The 13,898-nt window shown below is 35.7% G+C and overlaps 1 protein-coding gene across 1 annotated transcript; it reads right to left on the bottom strand.

Annotated features, from left to right (window-relative positions):
• Nucleotides 1-1,646: 1,646 nt before the first annotated feature.
• Nucleotides 1,647-2,685, bottom strand: LOC135232782 (olfactory receptor 2W1-like). Its single transcript, XM_064293805.1, has one exon. It carries the CDS (start codon nt 2,592-2,594, stop codon nt 1,647-1,649), a length of 948 nt encoding a protein of 315 aa, XP_064149875.1. The 5' UTR covers nt 2,595-2,685.
• Between the last annotated feature and the right edge of the window lie 11,213 nt (nt 2,686-13,898).

Below are 13,898 nucleotides of genomic sequence, written 5' to 3' on the forward strand. Positions count from 1 at the left end.
AATATAAAGAGCCCTAGTACAGGGTCGCTATGAGTTGTAATCAACTTAGCAGCAACGTTTTTGTTTTTGTTTTGTGGCACAATGGTTAAGCGCTTTGCTGCTAACACACGAGCTTAGCAGCTCCATGGAAAAAGGACCTGGGGACCTGCTGTCATAAAGATTTCAGCCTAGGAAACGCTATGAGGAAGTTCTACCATGCATATAGGGTGGCTATGAGTTGGAATTGACTCAGCAGCACAAGATAACAACAACTGGAAATACACAAAACTCTGAAAGATAAAACCAAGAAAGTAATAGGAAAATAAATGGTAGATGAGGAACATTCATCACAAAGCTATTGCCACACAGGAAGCAAACATACTGTCATTTATTTTTAAAAGGTCAACATTAAAAAGGTGACTGACAGAATGAAACTAGACATAAAGCATAAATCTGAAAATATATGGCAAAATAGTAAGTGAGTATGAAGGATGAGCTGGTAGAACTCAGGCTATAAAGAGGAGGAAAAATTAAAAACTGAAGAAATAAAAATTAAAGTTATAGAAACAAAAGGAGAATAAACACAGTTGAAATATTGCAAGAAGTAGAATAGTTAAAATTGAGAAAAAATAAGTAAGGTATAAAATCAAATAGTGAAAGGTGTTTTAGAAAATATGAAAGAAGACATAAATCTACAGACTGAAAATTTTTCACTTTGTTTCAGGTTAAAAAAAAGTACACAAAGTGGTTAAAACGTTGGTAATGTTACTGGACTTCAAAGATAATCAGCTGGTCAATTGGACAAAATGACAATATGTAAAGATAAAAGTCAGGCTGGTTCCAGACTTCTCTGCAACAATGATGACAACTATATAGTAAGATGTGTGAGCTAATAACTTTATACCCCGAAATACCCTAACTGAAGCAAAAAGGGGGCAATAGCAGCAACAACAATGCAGCAGAAGTAGTAAGAATAACATCAGCAAGATAATGGAATGTAAAATTAATCTACAGAAATCCATGTACTTCGTATATATAAATGATGACCTTAAAGATGGTTCTGGAACTTGATATAAAAAGGTTTTCTTTTTGTGATCACAAGAATCGTATTCCTCTTTGAGTAGTTATCTGAGACAGAGGAAGATACCCTAGGAAAAAAGTTCCATGCCTCGGAATCATTGTTAAGATGATTGATAATTGGAACCCTTGGTGTTCTTGGTTAATAACTGGTTTTTCTGCTGCTGTCTTCAAGCTGGAGATATCCCTTTGTGGACATATTCCTAGGATTGGGTAGGGCAAAGGTGTTGTATCTTAAAATAGAGTGCTTTAAGAACAGCTTTTTGCCTCATTGAATTTATGACAATGGCAGAAAGAACAACGAAAGTAGAAGATTAGAGTTAAATTGATCATTTTTAATATTATTTGGGAAACAGATGTGTATAATCCAAAAGAATCAGTGCATCAGTGTAAGTTATTTTTAATGTTGGCACTCCATTTGTAATTTCATGTCAAACATGGGTTTTGTGCACATGTTAGCATGTATTAATTATTCAATAAATGCATTGAATTTTATTTTATTTTTATTGTATTTTCTCTGATTATATTCTTTTGCTTAGGTGATGATTACAAAATAAGGTTTCAAGTTGGAGATTGCTGGGGAAAAAACATCAGTGTGGTGTTGTGTCCATGAAATGCTTTTCTTTTCCAATCAGCCTTTTCATGGCCCCCTTGAACTCTTTATTCCTTAGTGTGTAGATCAATGGGTTCAAGCTGGGGGTAACAATGGAATAAAAGATACTGAGAAGTTTGCCCTCATCCTGATTTGAACTGTTTCCTGGTTGTATGTACATGTAGATTAGAGTCCCATAGAAGATGGATACCACAATGAGATGGGAGGAACAAGTCCCAAATGCTTTTTGTCTCCCTGTTGCAGATTTGATCTTGAGTACAGCTACAGCAATGAAGCCATATGAGACCAGAATGAGAAGAAGAGGAACAAGAACTATAATGAGGCACATGGAAAATGTGGTTACCTCCATGGCTGTGGTGTCCACACATGCAATCTTAATCATTGCAGACATTTCACAAAAAAAGTGGTCTAGGTTGTGGTTTCCACATCGCGGAAGGCTCATGGCATAGGGGGAAAGGATCATGCAGTTAATAACACCAACTAACCAGGCCATGGCCACCAATCCCTGGCAAAGCTGTGAGTTCATTATAGCCATATGGTGCAGAGGCTTGCAGACAGCATTGAACCTGTCATAAGACATTACAGCTAGAAGAATGCATTCAACTGAGCACAGTACCATATCAGTGAAAAGTTGAAAGGCACAACCACCAAAGGTTATTCTCTTGTTTTTACCCCAGATATTGACCAACATCTGTGGGACTATATTTGTGCTGTAACAGAGATCTAAGGCTGCCAAATTTCTAAGGAAGAAATACATGGGAGTTTGGAGATGGTCATCCAGGAAAGACAGCAGGATGATGGCCATATTTCCCATCAAGGCAATGGTGTAGAAGAAAAAGACAACCCCAGAGATAATCATCTCCATCTGAGGGTGCCCTGTGAATCCAAGGAGTATAAATCCATTGAAGTAGCTCTTGTTGATCATTCTTTTTTTTTTTCTTGCCTTAATAGCAATTCTGAGGATGGAAAAATTAACATATTAGAATGCACAGTGCGTACATTCACAAACTTTAATGCCAGACTAAAATCAAGCACTGCATTCAAGGTATGGGTATCATTTTTTACTATCTAATATATAAACATTTTTAGTGGTCTATATAACATACAAAATTCAAGCTATGATAGCAAGAATGATAGATTATTGGATAGCTTTTCAAATAGCAAATGAAATCTTCAAATGCTGGTTATAACAGAAGGAATGATTGCTAAAACCTAGAAATCTGTATCAATCACAAGATTATATAAAAAAGAACTTTGTAAAATCTAATGTCATTAACTGTCTTCTAACATGACTGGTTCTTTCCTGGAAGAATTTTCTCTGCATGCCAAAGAATGCAGAATTGAAACCAATAACTTCTCATTCGATCCTTTTTACAATAATTATTTTTGTGCAGCATTCCACTAAAAAGCAAAGTCACATTAACATTGAATAAAATAAAGGGAACAACTTCCAATACTGACTGATCATAAAATTTTCCTGGAGTTATTTTCATACATAGAAATTTCTGTGACCTCTCTTGAAAAATTCTCTTTTATTTATTTATTGGTTGATTGCGTGGGAGATAGAAGTGAGTAACCATTCTTATTGTCTTACATGCCACAGGAAGGTAGAGAGCAAGTTTGATTTGCTCCTCTCATCACGTTATGGTATACATTTGCCATGCTTTAAAAATAGGTATTTACAACCTTGGAGACAAGGTGTCTTAGAATGAGGGAAAACAGAAAATCAACATCATTCTCTACTTTGTAACTCAATCTTAGCTAGCACCAACATTTACACCAAGAATTTTCTCCTGGGCCCATTCCCTTCACCATAGCGCTAATCTCTTTGTTGAGATAATTTCCCAGCCGATTTATCAGAAATACTTCTCCCTTCTATGTGTATTTGTGATGATGATGAACTCAGAAGTCTTAAATACAATGATGAATAAAGAAACTGGGTGGCATTTGACATATTTCCTTCTCAACACTGAAGGTTAGTTGAAGAGTATAAGGTGTCTGTAACAAAAATATCTTGCCTCTGGGTTCATAAGTGGAGCCTAGGTTTAATACCCACCGCCCTGCTGGTTTCTTTTTCTCCCAATTCAGGATTTTTCAACCTTGGTAGTATTGACATTTAAACCAGATAATTTTTGTTGTGGAGGGCTTTCTGTATATTATATGATGTTTAACACCATCTCTGGTATCTACCAGTAGGCAATACCCTTTAACACCTCTCCCCACTTGTGACAGCCAAAATGTTTCCAGAAATTCACAAATGTCTCCTATGGGGCAAAATTATCTCAATTAAGAACCACTGCTTAACCTATAAACAACCTAGACCTAACTACAGCTCTCCTCTTATAATTTCTTATCTGAAATTTTTAAATTATCTCCTTTTTAATGCCTATCTTTGCATTTTTTTCTGAGATCCATGAAAGTATCTCTTTCATTGCAAATATTATTTGACTTCTTCTGTATTGTTAATTTTATCATTTACTGTCTCTTAAAGTCTTATTCTCCATAATTTTATTCCTTCCTTATTTTTACACTGAGGTTGTACTAGTCATTTATATCATTCTCTCAGTCTATAAAACTGTTCAATTCTATAACATTGCAATCAAAGTGCTAAACCTTTTCAAGCTATGTTATTTTTGTGCTTATTTCCTAGTAACTAGTCCCAGGTTTAGGTATAAAGTTGCCAGTATATATTTGTCATTTAAAAGTGCATCTGTATAAAATAGCCACAAGAAAATAAAACTACAGACCAAGTTCTCTAATGAATAGAGTTGCAACAATCCTCAGCAAAATACCAGAAAACCAAATCCAACAGCATATGAAAATAATTATATATCATGGCCAAGTGAGATTTATTCCAGGGATGCTAGGGGTCAACATTAGAAAACAAACCACTGTAAAACACTACATTAAGAGTCCAAAGGAAAAGAATCACATTGTCATATCAATCAATGCAGAAAAGGCATTTGATAAAATCTAACACCATTTTATGATAAAAATACTCAACTAGCTAGGAAAAGAAGAGAAATTCCCCATATGATTAAGGGCGTTTACAAAAAACAGGCAGCCAACATTATACTCAAGGGAGAAAATTTAAGAGCTTTTCCCTTAAGATCAGAAACAAGACAAGGATGACCACTCTCATGATTAGTACTCAAAATTGTAGTGGAAGTTGTAGCTAAAGCAATAAACCAAGAAAAAGAAATAAAAGATAGTCAAATCAGGAAGTAAAAAGTAGAACTATCCATATTTGCAGATGACATGTTCCTGTATGTAAAAAATCCCAATGAAACCACAAGACAGCTTATAGAGCTAATAGAGGAATTAATCAATGTTGCAGAGTACAAGGTCAACACATGAAATCAGTTGAATTTGTATATACCAGCAATGAGCAATTTTGAAATGAAATTAATAAAACAATTCCATTTAAAATGGCATCTAAAAGAATAAAATATCTAAGAATAAATTTAACCAGAGATGTGAACAACTTATATAATGAAAATTACAAAATGTTACTGAAAGGGATTAAGGAAACCTAAATAAATGGAAAAACATCCCATGCTCATAGATTGGAAGACGTGATATTGTTAATATGTCAATATTACCCTAAGCAATCTATGGATTCAACACAATCCCTATCAAATGTGACCAAAATATGACCTTAAGTATATCGTATCTGAATTTAGAGACCATCTCAAGAGTAGACTTGGCACATTGAACATTAATTACCAGACTAGTTGTGGGATGACATCAAGGAGTGAAGAAAGCAAAAGATCATTAAAGAGACAGAAAAGAAAGAAAAGACTGAAATGGCTGTCAGAAGAGACTCTGAAACTTACTTTCGAATGTAGAGTAGCAAAGCAAAAGGAAGAAATGATGAAGTAAAAGAATTGAACAGGAGATTTCAAAGGGCCCTTCAAGAAGAAAAAGTAATGTATTACAATGAAATGTGCAAAGACCTGGAGTTAGAAAACCAAAAGAGAAGAATATGCTCAGTATTTCTCAGGCTGAAAGAATTGAAGAAAAAATTCAAGACAAAAGTTGCAATACTGAAGGATTCTATGGGCAAAATATTGAGCCAGGCAGGAAGCATCAAAAGAAGATGGAAGAAATACACAGAATCACTGCACCAAAAAAAGAGTTGGTCAATGTTCGATCATTTCAGGAGGTGGCATGTATCAAGAACTGATGGTACTGAAGCAAGAAGTCCAAACTGCACTGAAGGCATTGGCAAAAAACAAGGCTTCAGGAATTGATGAAATACCAAGTGAGATGTTTCAACAAAGGAATGCAGCACTGGAGGTACTCCCTCATCTGTGCCAGGAAATTTGGATGACAGCTAACTGGCCAACCAATTAGAAGAGATCCATATTTAAGCCCATTCTGAAGAAAAGTTATCCAACAGAATGCAGAAATTATAAAAAAAAAATCATTATTGTCACACACAAGTAAAATTTTTCTGAAGGTAATTCAAAAATGGTTGCAACAGTACATCGGCAAGAGACTGCCAGAAACTCAAGCTGGATTCAGAAGAGCACATGGAACAAAAGATATCATTGCTGATGTCAGATGGATCTTGGCTGAAAGTAGAGAATACCAGAAAGGTGTTTACCTGTGTTTTATTGACTGTGCAAAAGCATTTGACTGTATGGATAATACAAATTATGTACAGCATTGCAAAGAATAGGAATTCTAGAACAATTAATTGTACTCATGAGGAGCTTGCGCACAGACCAAGAGGCAGTGAACGGAACACGGGGACACTGCATGTTTTACAATCAGGAGAGGTGTACATAGTGGTTGTATTCTTTGACCATACTTAGACAGTCTGTGTACTGAACAAATATCCGAGAAGGTGGACTATATGAAGAAGAATGGGGAATCTGGATTGGAGGAAGATTCATTAACCACCTGCAATATGCAGATGACCCAACCTTGCTTGCTGAAAGTGAAGAAGGCTTGAAGCACTTACTGATGAAGACCAAAGACTACAGCCTTCAGTATTGATTACACCTCAACATAGAGAAAACAAAAATCCTCACAACTGGACCAATAAGCAACATTATGATAAATGAAGAAATGATTGGAGTTGTTAAGGACTTCACTTTACTTGGATTCACAGTCAACAGCCATGGAAGTAGAGGTCAAGAAATCATACAATGTATTGCATTGGGCAAATCTGCTGCAAAAGACCTCTTTAAAGTGGTAAAAAGCAAAGATGTCATTTTGAGGATTAAGGTGTGCCTGACCCAAGCTATGATGTTTTCAATCGTCTCATACATATGTGAAAGCAGGACAATGAATAAGGAAGACGGAAGAAGAATTGTGTCTTGTGTCTTTGAATTAGGTGTTGGGGAAGGATATTGACTGTACCATGAACTGCCAGAAGAACAAATAAGTACGTCCTGGCAGAAGTACAGCAGAATGCTCTTTAGAAGCAAGGATGGCAAGACTTCATCTCACATACTTTGGACATGCTATCAGGAGGGACCAGTCCTTGGAGAAGGGCATCATACTTGGTAAAGTAGAAGGTAAGCAAAAAAGAGGAAGACCTTCAGGGAGATGGATTGACACAGTGGCTGTGAGGATGGGCTCAACTACAGCAATGGTTGTGAAGATGGTACTGGACTGGGCAGTGTGTGGTTCTGTTGTACATAGGGTTGCTATGAGTTGGAACCTACTCAATGGCACCTAATAGCAACAATAACTCAAAGCAATCCATAGATTCAATGCAATCCCCATCAAAATTCCAATGGCCTTCTTTGAAAAGATTGAAAAATCCAGTTCTCAATGTTATATGAAATTGCAAGGGGTTCCAAACAGCCAAAACAATCTTGAAGAAGAAGAGCAAAGCAGAAGGACTCACACTTACTGATTTTAATGTATACTATAAAGTTACAGTAATCAGGCCAGTCAGGTACTAGTGTGATAATAGACAAATGGAATAGAATTGAAAGTCCATAAATAAACCCATACTTCTATGGTCAAATGATCTTAACATGGATGCTGAGTCCTTACAATGGGAAAAGAAGAGTCTCTTTAAGAAATGGTTTTGGAACAACTGGATCTCCACATGCAAAATAATGAAGTCGAAATTAAACCTCACACCATATACAAAATTTAATTCAAAGTGGATCCAGGACCTAAATGTAGAAACCAAAACCATGAACTATTAGAAGAAAACATAAGGATATTGGTTTGGGACCTCGTTTTTAACCATGAATTCTTAGTTATGACACCAAAAGAGTGAACAACGAAAGACAATATGTATAACTTGGACTTTATCAAAATTAAAAACTTTTGTTCAACATGAGGCTTTAACAGCAAAGTGAAGAGACAAACTACAAATGTGGAGAAAAAGTTTAGGAACCGTATATTGGATAAGAGTTTAATATCCAGAATGTAAGAAGAAGTCTTACAACTTAACAACAAAAAGACAAACAACCCAATCAAAAAAATGGGCAAAGAATTTGAAGAGACACTTTACCAAAGAATAAATACAGATGACCAGCAAAAATATGAAAAGATGCTCAATTTTATTAGTTATTCCCCCACCCACCCCCAAACAACAACAACAAAAACCTCATTTGCCATGGAGTAGATTTCAACTCATAGTGACCCTATTCAACCACAGGGAAATACCACTTCACCCCCCACTAAAAAAGCTAATATTAAAAAAAAAAAAAAAGTGTAAAACAACAAATGTTGGCAAGAATGTGGAGAAATTGGAATCCTCATTCATTGCTGGTAGGAGTGCAAAATTTTATAGTTGCTGTGGAAAACATCCTGGCACTTTCTTCAAAATTTAAATATAGAGCTACCATATAACCAAGCAATTCCACTCTTAATTATATACCCAAGAGTCTTGAAATCAGGGACTCAAACAGACACATGTACACCAGTATTCATTATTCACAATAGCCAAAAGTGGAAACAACGTAAATGTGCATTAATAGTTAAATGGATTAAAAAATATGGCATATGCATACAACGGAATATTGTTGTTGCTGTTGTTAGGTGCCATTGAGTTGCTTGTGGCTCATAGAGACACTACAGGACAGAGTAGAACTACCTCAGAGGGTTTCCTAGGCCGTAATCTTATGGGAGTTGATTGCCAGGCCTTTTTTCCCCCAAGGAGCCACTGGCGGGTTAGAACCACCCACCTTTCAGGGAGTTCTTAACCATTGCTCCACCAGGGCTCCTTCAATAGAATGTTACTTAATTATAAAGAAAAATGAAATCATGATACATGGTACAACATGAGTGAAACTTGAAACATTATGCCTAGCAAAGTGTGTCAATCAAAAAAGGGCAAATATTATACAATACTACACTTATATGAAATATCAAGAATAGGCAAATACGTAGAGACCAGAGTTTATTAGTGGCTCTCAGGGGTAGGAAGAGGAGCAAAGGAGAAATCTGTTAATGGTGATGGAAAATTTGGTAAGGGATTCTAGTAATGGTTGCACAACTTGATTAATGTAACTGGTGTCACTGAATTGTACCCGTAGAAAATGTTGAATTGGCAAATGTTCTGTTGTATATCATTTTTACTGTAATTTAAAAAATGAAAAAAAAAAAAAGTGGACATGTGATCTTTACCTGTCCCCTTTATTAAACTCTTAAAGGGAAGCTTCTCCCTAAAACACAACTCAAATCACATCTTCAAATATATAACATGGCTTCTCTCACATATACTAATTAAAAAGAAATATCATCACAAAGGAAAAGGTGGCCCTAACTCCTAAAACCAATAATCTATTCTCAGTTATCTTAAGTGCTTGAGTTCACCTGTGCCATGAAACAATACTGACCAATATCTCATTCCAGAAATAAATCTACTCTCATCCAAAGCAGTATCATGAACCTTCATTATAACTTCTTTTGAGTTCATTTTTCTCCCTCACTTTTCTCCACTGCACCCTCTCATTCATTTTCCCTTTCCCCTCTATCCAAAGTTCTCTAATCAGAAATCTGCTTTCCTCTGTTTCCTTGCTTTCCTTTGTTTTTGTGGCTTCAGTTACGAGCTTTAGATAGATAACCCTGGTGTCTATCTGTACTAGTCCCACTTTCCTACTCTATTTCCAAATACGCAATTTTACTAGTGTGCTTAGCATCAACACATAGGTTTAAATCAGCACTTCACATAAACACATACATTTACAACTTATTTCACACATCATAGTTCAAAACTGAATTCAACAAATTTGCTCTTTTTATGTGGTACACATTTATTTCATTAAAAAACATATGTCCCCTAAAGTATCTGTATCTTAATAAGTATTTCTTAAAATAAATCATGGGATAGGTGTGTAATCACAAACACATGAGTAAAGAGGAACATCCATTTGCATTTTTAACACCTCCAATACAAAAGATATTAACATACAGATAAGTGGATGTCCTATGTGCTATCGTGGCACAGTGATTAAGAGCTTGGCTGCTAAGCAAAACATCAGCAGATCAAATCCACCAGCCACTCCTTGGAATCCATATGGGGCAGTTCTGCTCTGTCCTATAGGATCACTATGATTTGGAATCGATTTGACAGCAGTGGGTTACATGCCACTGAAGGAAGAGACATTGGTATAAAAGCCAGAAAGCTGTATGTAAATCACTGCATAAACAAACTTCTTATAATATTACTAAAGACAACCTAATTTCTCCCCACTTACCCTAATTCAGCTAAGTAAACTTTTCAGTGCTGATGATACAGCCAAGACCAATTCTGAAGATAAAATTAATTTTATTTTCTAAAGTAAAAGAGATAAATATTCTTCATTATGTCTAAACCAAACTGCAAAGTCCCTAGACTGCTGCCACTTCTGCCCACTTGTCACAGGGAGTCTTTGTACCTGTGAAAGGAGGCTCTTTTGCCTCTCACCTCTCCCAGTTCAGAGGTCCAAATAATCACTTTCTTGTCTCCCTCCTCCTGTGTAAAAGAATTCAACAAGGATGCACATCTGTTATGTGATCATAAGTGGTTTTTCCTTGAGAGTAATGATGAAATTTTTGAGAAATAATGAAATAACTTGGGGACTCTGTGTACCTCGTAAGCAATTAGTGTGTATAGATAATTGCCCAGAAACCCAGAAACCAAACAAAGCAAAGCAAAACAGAATATTCCCCCTGAAAATAAGTTATCAGTCTTCACAGTCAATTGCTTTCTATTAGAGATTAAAATAATCATTACTATTACTGTTATTATAAAAGATGCAAAAATGCATAAAAGAACTTATAATGGTTTTAGTTGGTATGTGCTTCACTAGTCACAATACATTCTTGTATACAATGTTTTATTGATTCTTAAACCATTTTTGATAGAAGTTTTCTTTATATGGTTGAAAATTCAGTGTCATAGAAGTCATGGGAGAAGTCCAGTGTAAAAAAAAATAAATAAATACTACTGTAAAAATGATGTGGCAGCAGCATCTGACCTCCTCTAACTTCACAAAGAGGAAGGAGAATTAAGATCAACAGCACAAGGCTGATTCCTGTGAGGCAGAGGTCAGACTTACCCCTTCTCTCCAACATTTTACCAATTCTGACACTAGCCGTCCCTCCCACGGCACTCTCTACTTCTCTGCTGGGTTTGATAATTCATTGCAATGGCCACACGGAACTCACAGACAGCACTCACAGTTGCGGAGTTTATTAGGGAAGCCACAGTTTACAATTCAGGATCAGATATGACTCAGGGAACAGTTCTCAGATCAGGACAACTTCTTCTCACCTTCTGCTACTGAGCCTTGCTTGAGACCTTCTTTGGCAAGAGTTACAACTCTTAGTTCCAAGGACCAGCAAGCCCCACCACAGCTGTCTGGTGCCAGTCTCCCGGTTCCCGCCATCTTGTGCTACTATTGCCCTTGCTACTGCTGCACTGCTGTGTCTCCTTGTCTTCCATATTACAGCTTCTCTCTCTCTCTGTGTCTCTCTTTAAGCCTAGCAGAATGGCAAAACTGACTAATCCACTAGTTAGGGTTCCACACATTTTTTTTACATGATCCCACCCCCACAAGATGCCATAAACCTTACTAACATTATTAGCAAGCTGTCCAATTCCCTTGGTGGGCCACAACACCTCATTTGCATAGTCCCACCCAATCATTTGGTGGGAGTTACAAGACCATGGCAAGAAAGACCACCTAAAAGCCATCCATTGCACCACAACTACAGATGAACCATACATTCTACATCTTCTAACTCAATGCCTTGTTTTTTTAATTGAACATACCTTCTTATTAGTGATTTAAAGTTTTGAAAGACATTTTGCTGACAAAGATATTTATGATTTCAGCATTACTCATTGCCATCAAGTGAATTCCAACTCATAGAGATCCTATAGGGCAGAGTAGAACTGCCCCATAGAGTTTCTAAGGAGCGGCTAGTGGATTCAAACTGCTGGCCTTTTGGTTAGCAGGCAAGTGCTTAACCACCACACCACCACAACTCCATGATTTCAGCATAGAGCAGCATATTTGGCAGTGTGTATTTTTTTATCCCTAGTAGCAGTTTACCAAATGAATCAGAGGAGAAAGAAATGTAATGCATATAAAAGCAACAGAAACACTAGTGGTAATGTTTTGATAGACCTGAGAAACAGTGTAGAATTTATAAATATTGCCTTTTGCCTCCATTCATAAAATACTATACAGTGTAACCTAATATAACTACCACTGCTATTTAATAAGCTTTTTTTTTTTAATTGACTAGCTTTCTGTGCTGGAGATATTATCTTACAGTAACATATAAACATTAGCTCTGTAATGATCTCACAGGAAAATCAGCAATGGGAGAAAAAAACTCCAAAGTCATTACGGCTGCATAAAATGACGATTTTTTTTTTACGTTCTTTCAAAAACAAACTGAAAATTAATAAATAGAACAAAAGCAAAATAATCTAAGATACCTCCACAAACCAGAACACCAACTAATGATTTCTGAAAGTAGTAAGGGTAAACGGGGCCTTAAGACAGAGTACACCCATCACTGCTGGACTCAAAAATAACAGAAAAAGCCCATTTCTCCTAAACAAATGGCTAGGTCTGCAGTATAAAGCAATATATTATACATAATATGATATATATTAATATGTATTACACATATTAATATACTCATTGTAATTATATTAGAATAATATATTACTATATCATGCATATTAACACATTGATTACAATTATAGTAGTTGATTGTGTATTAATTAATATATAATATTAATATATTGTCTCCTGTTATAGCAACCTGAATCATGAATGAAGGCTGGGAATATAAATCTTCTTGGATCTCTGTGTGGCATCTAGGAAAAGCAGAACTAGGAATCACAGAGGTAAAGTGCTTGTTGAAAAAGTGGAGAGTACAGAGACTTGATTATAGCAGGCCTAGAGCAGAAAAGCTGAGTTGATTGAAGAAAACTGAAGGCCAAAACAGCTGTCTCATACACATTTAAGCTGGGTCATAAACAATATTTTTACTGGCCTGGAACAAAGACTTGCCTCTTTCCAATGTGAATCTCCTACAAAAAGTTAATCTAGGAAAACAAAAACTAAATTGATTTATAATGAATAATCAGGAGAGAACCAGGCTTTAATAATGATTTAAAAATTCTGTAATTGGGAATGTACAAAATTCTAAAAGAAGGAACCAAGAAAGTAATAGGAAAATAGATGGCAGATGAGAATACTTACTACAAAATTGTTGCCATGCAGGAGTTAAGGATTATGACTAAACATAATGTCATTACTTTTAAAAAAGGAAGCCTTAAAAATATTACTGACTGTATGAAACTAGAACATTATAAAGCCATAAATACAAAAAGTCAGAAAATATATGGTAAAATAGCAATTGGGAATAAAGCATGAGCTGGTATAACTCAGCCCAGAAACAGAAGGAAAAATTAAGAACAGAAGAAATAAAAATAAAAATTATAGTCACAGAAGGGAGAATAGACAGGTGAAATCATGGAAGGAATAAAGAAGTAAGGATTGTTAAAACTGAGAAAAAGAAACAACCGAGGAAGTATAGAATCAAAAAATAGTAAAAGGTACAATGTGCCTCACAAGATATGAACAAAGGTATGGATCAACACTGAAAAATGCTTACTTTGTTTCAGGTTAGAAAAAAATTAACACAGAGTGGGAAAAGATCTATTAAAATTACTGGACTTTAAAGATAAAAAAAAATCAATCGGTCAATTGAACAAAATGACCTTATTTAAACGTAAAAGTCAAGC

Source organism: Loxodonta africana, chromosome 1, assembly GCF_030014295.1.
Source record: "Loxodonta africana isolate mLoxAfr1 chromosome 1, mLoxAfr1.hap2, whole genome shotgun sequence".
In the NCBI taxonomy this organism is placed as follows: Eukaryota; Metazoa; Chordata; class Mammalia; order Proboscidea; family Elephantidae; genus Loxodonta; species Loxodonta africana.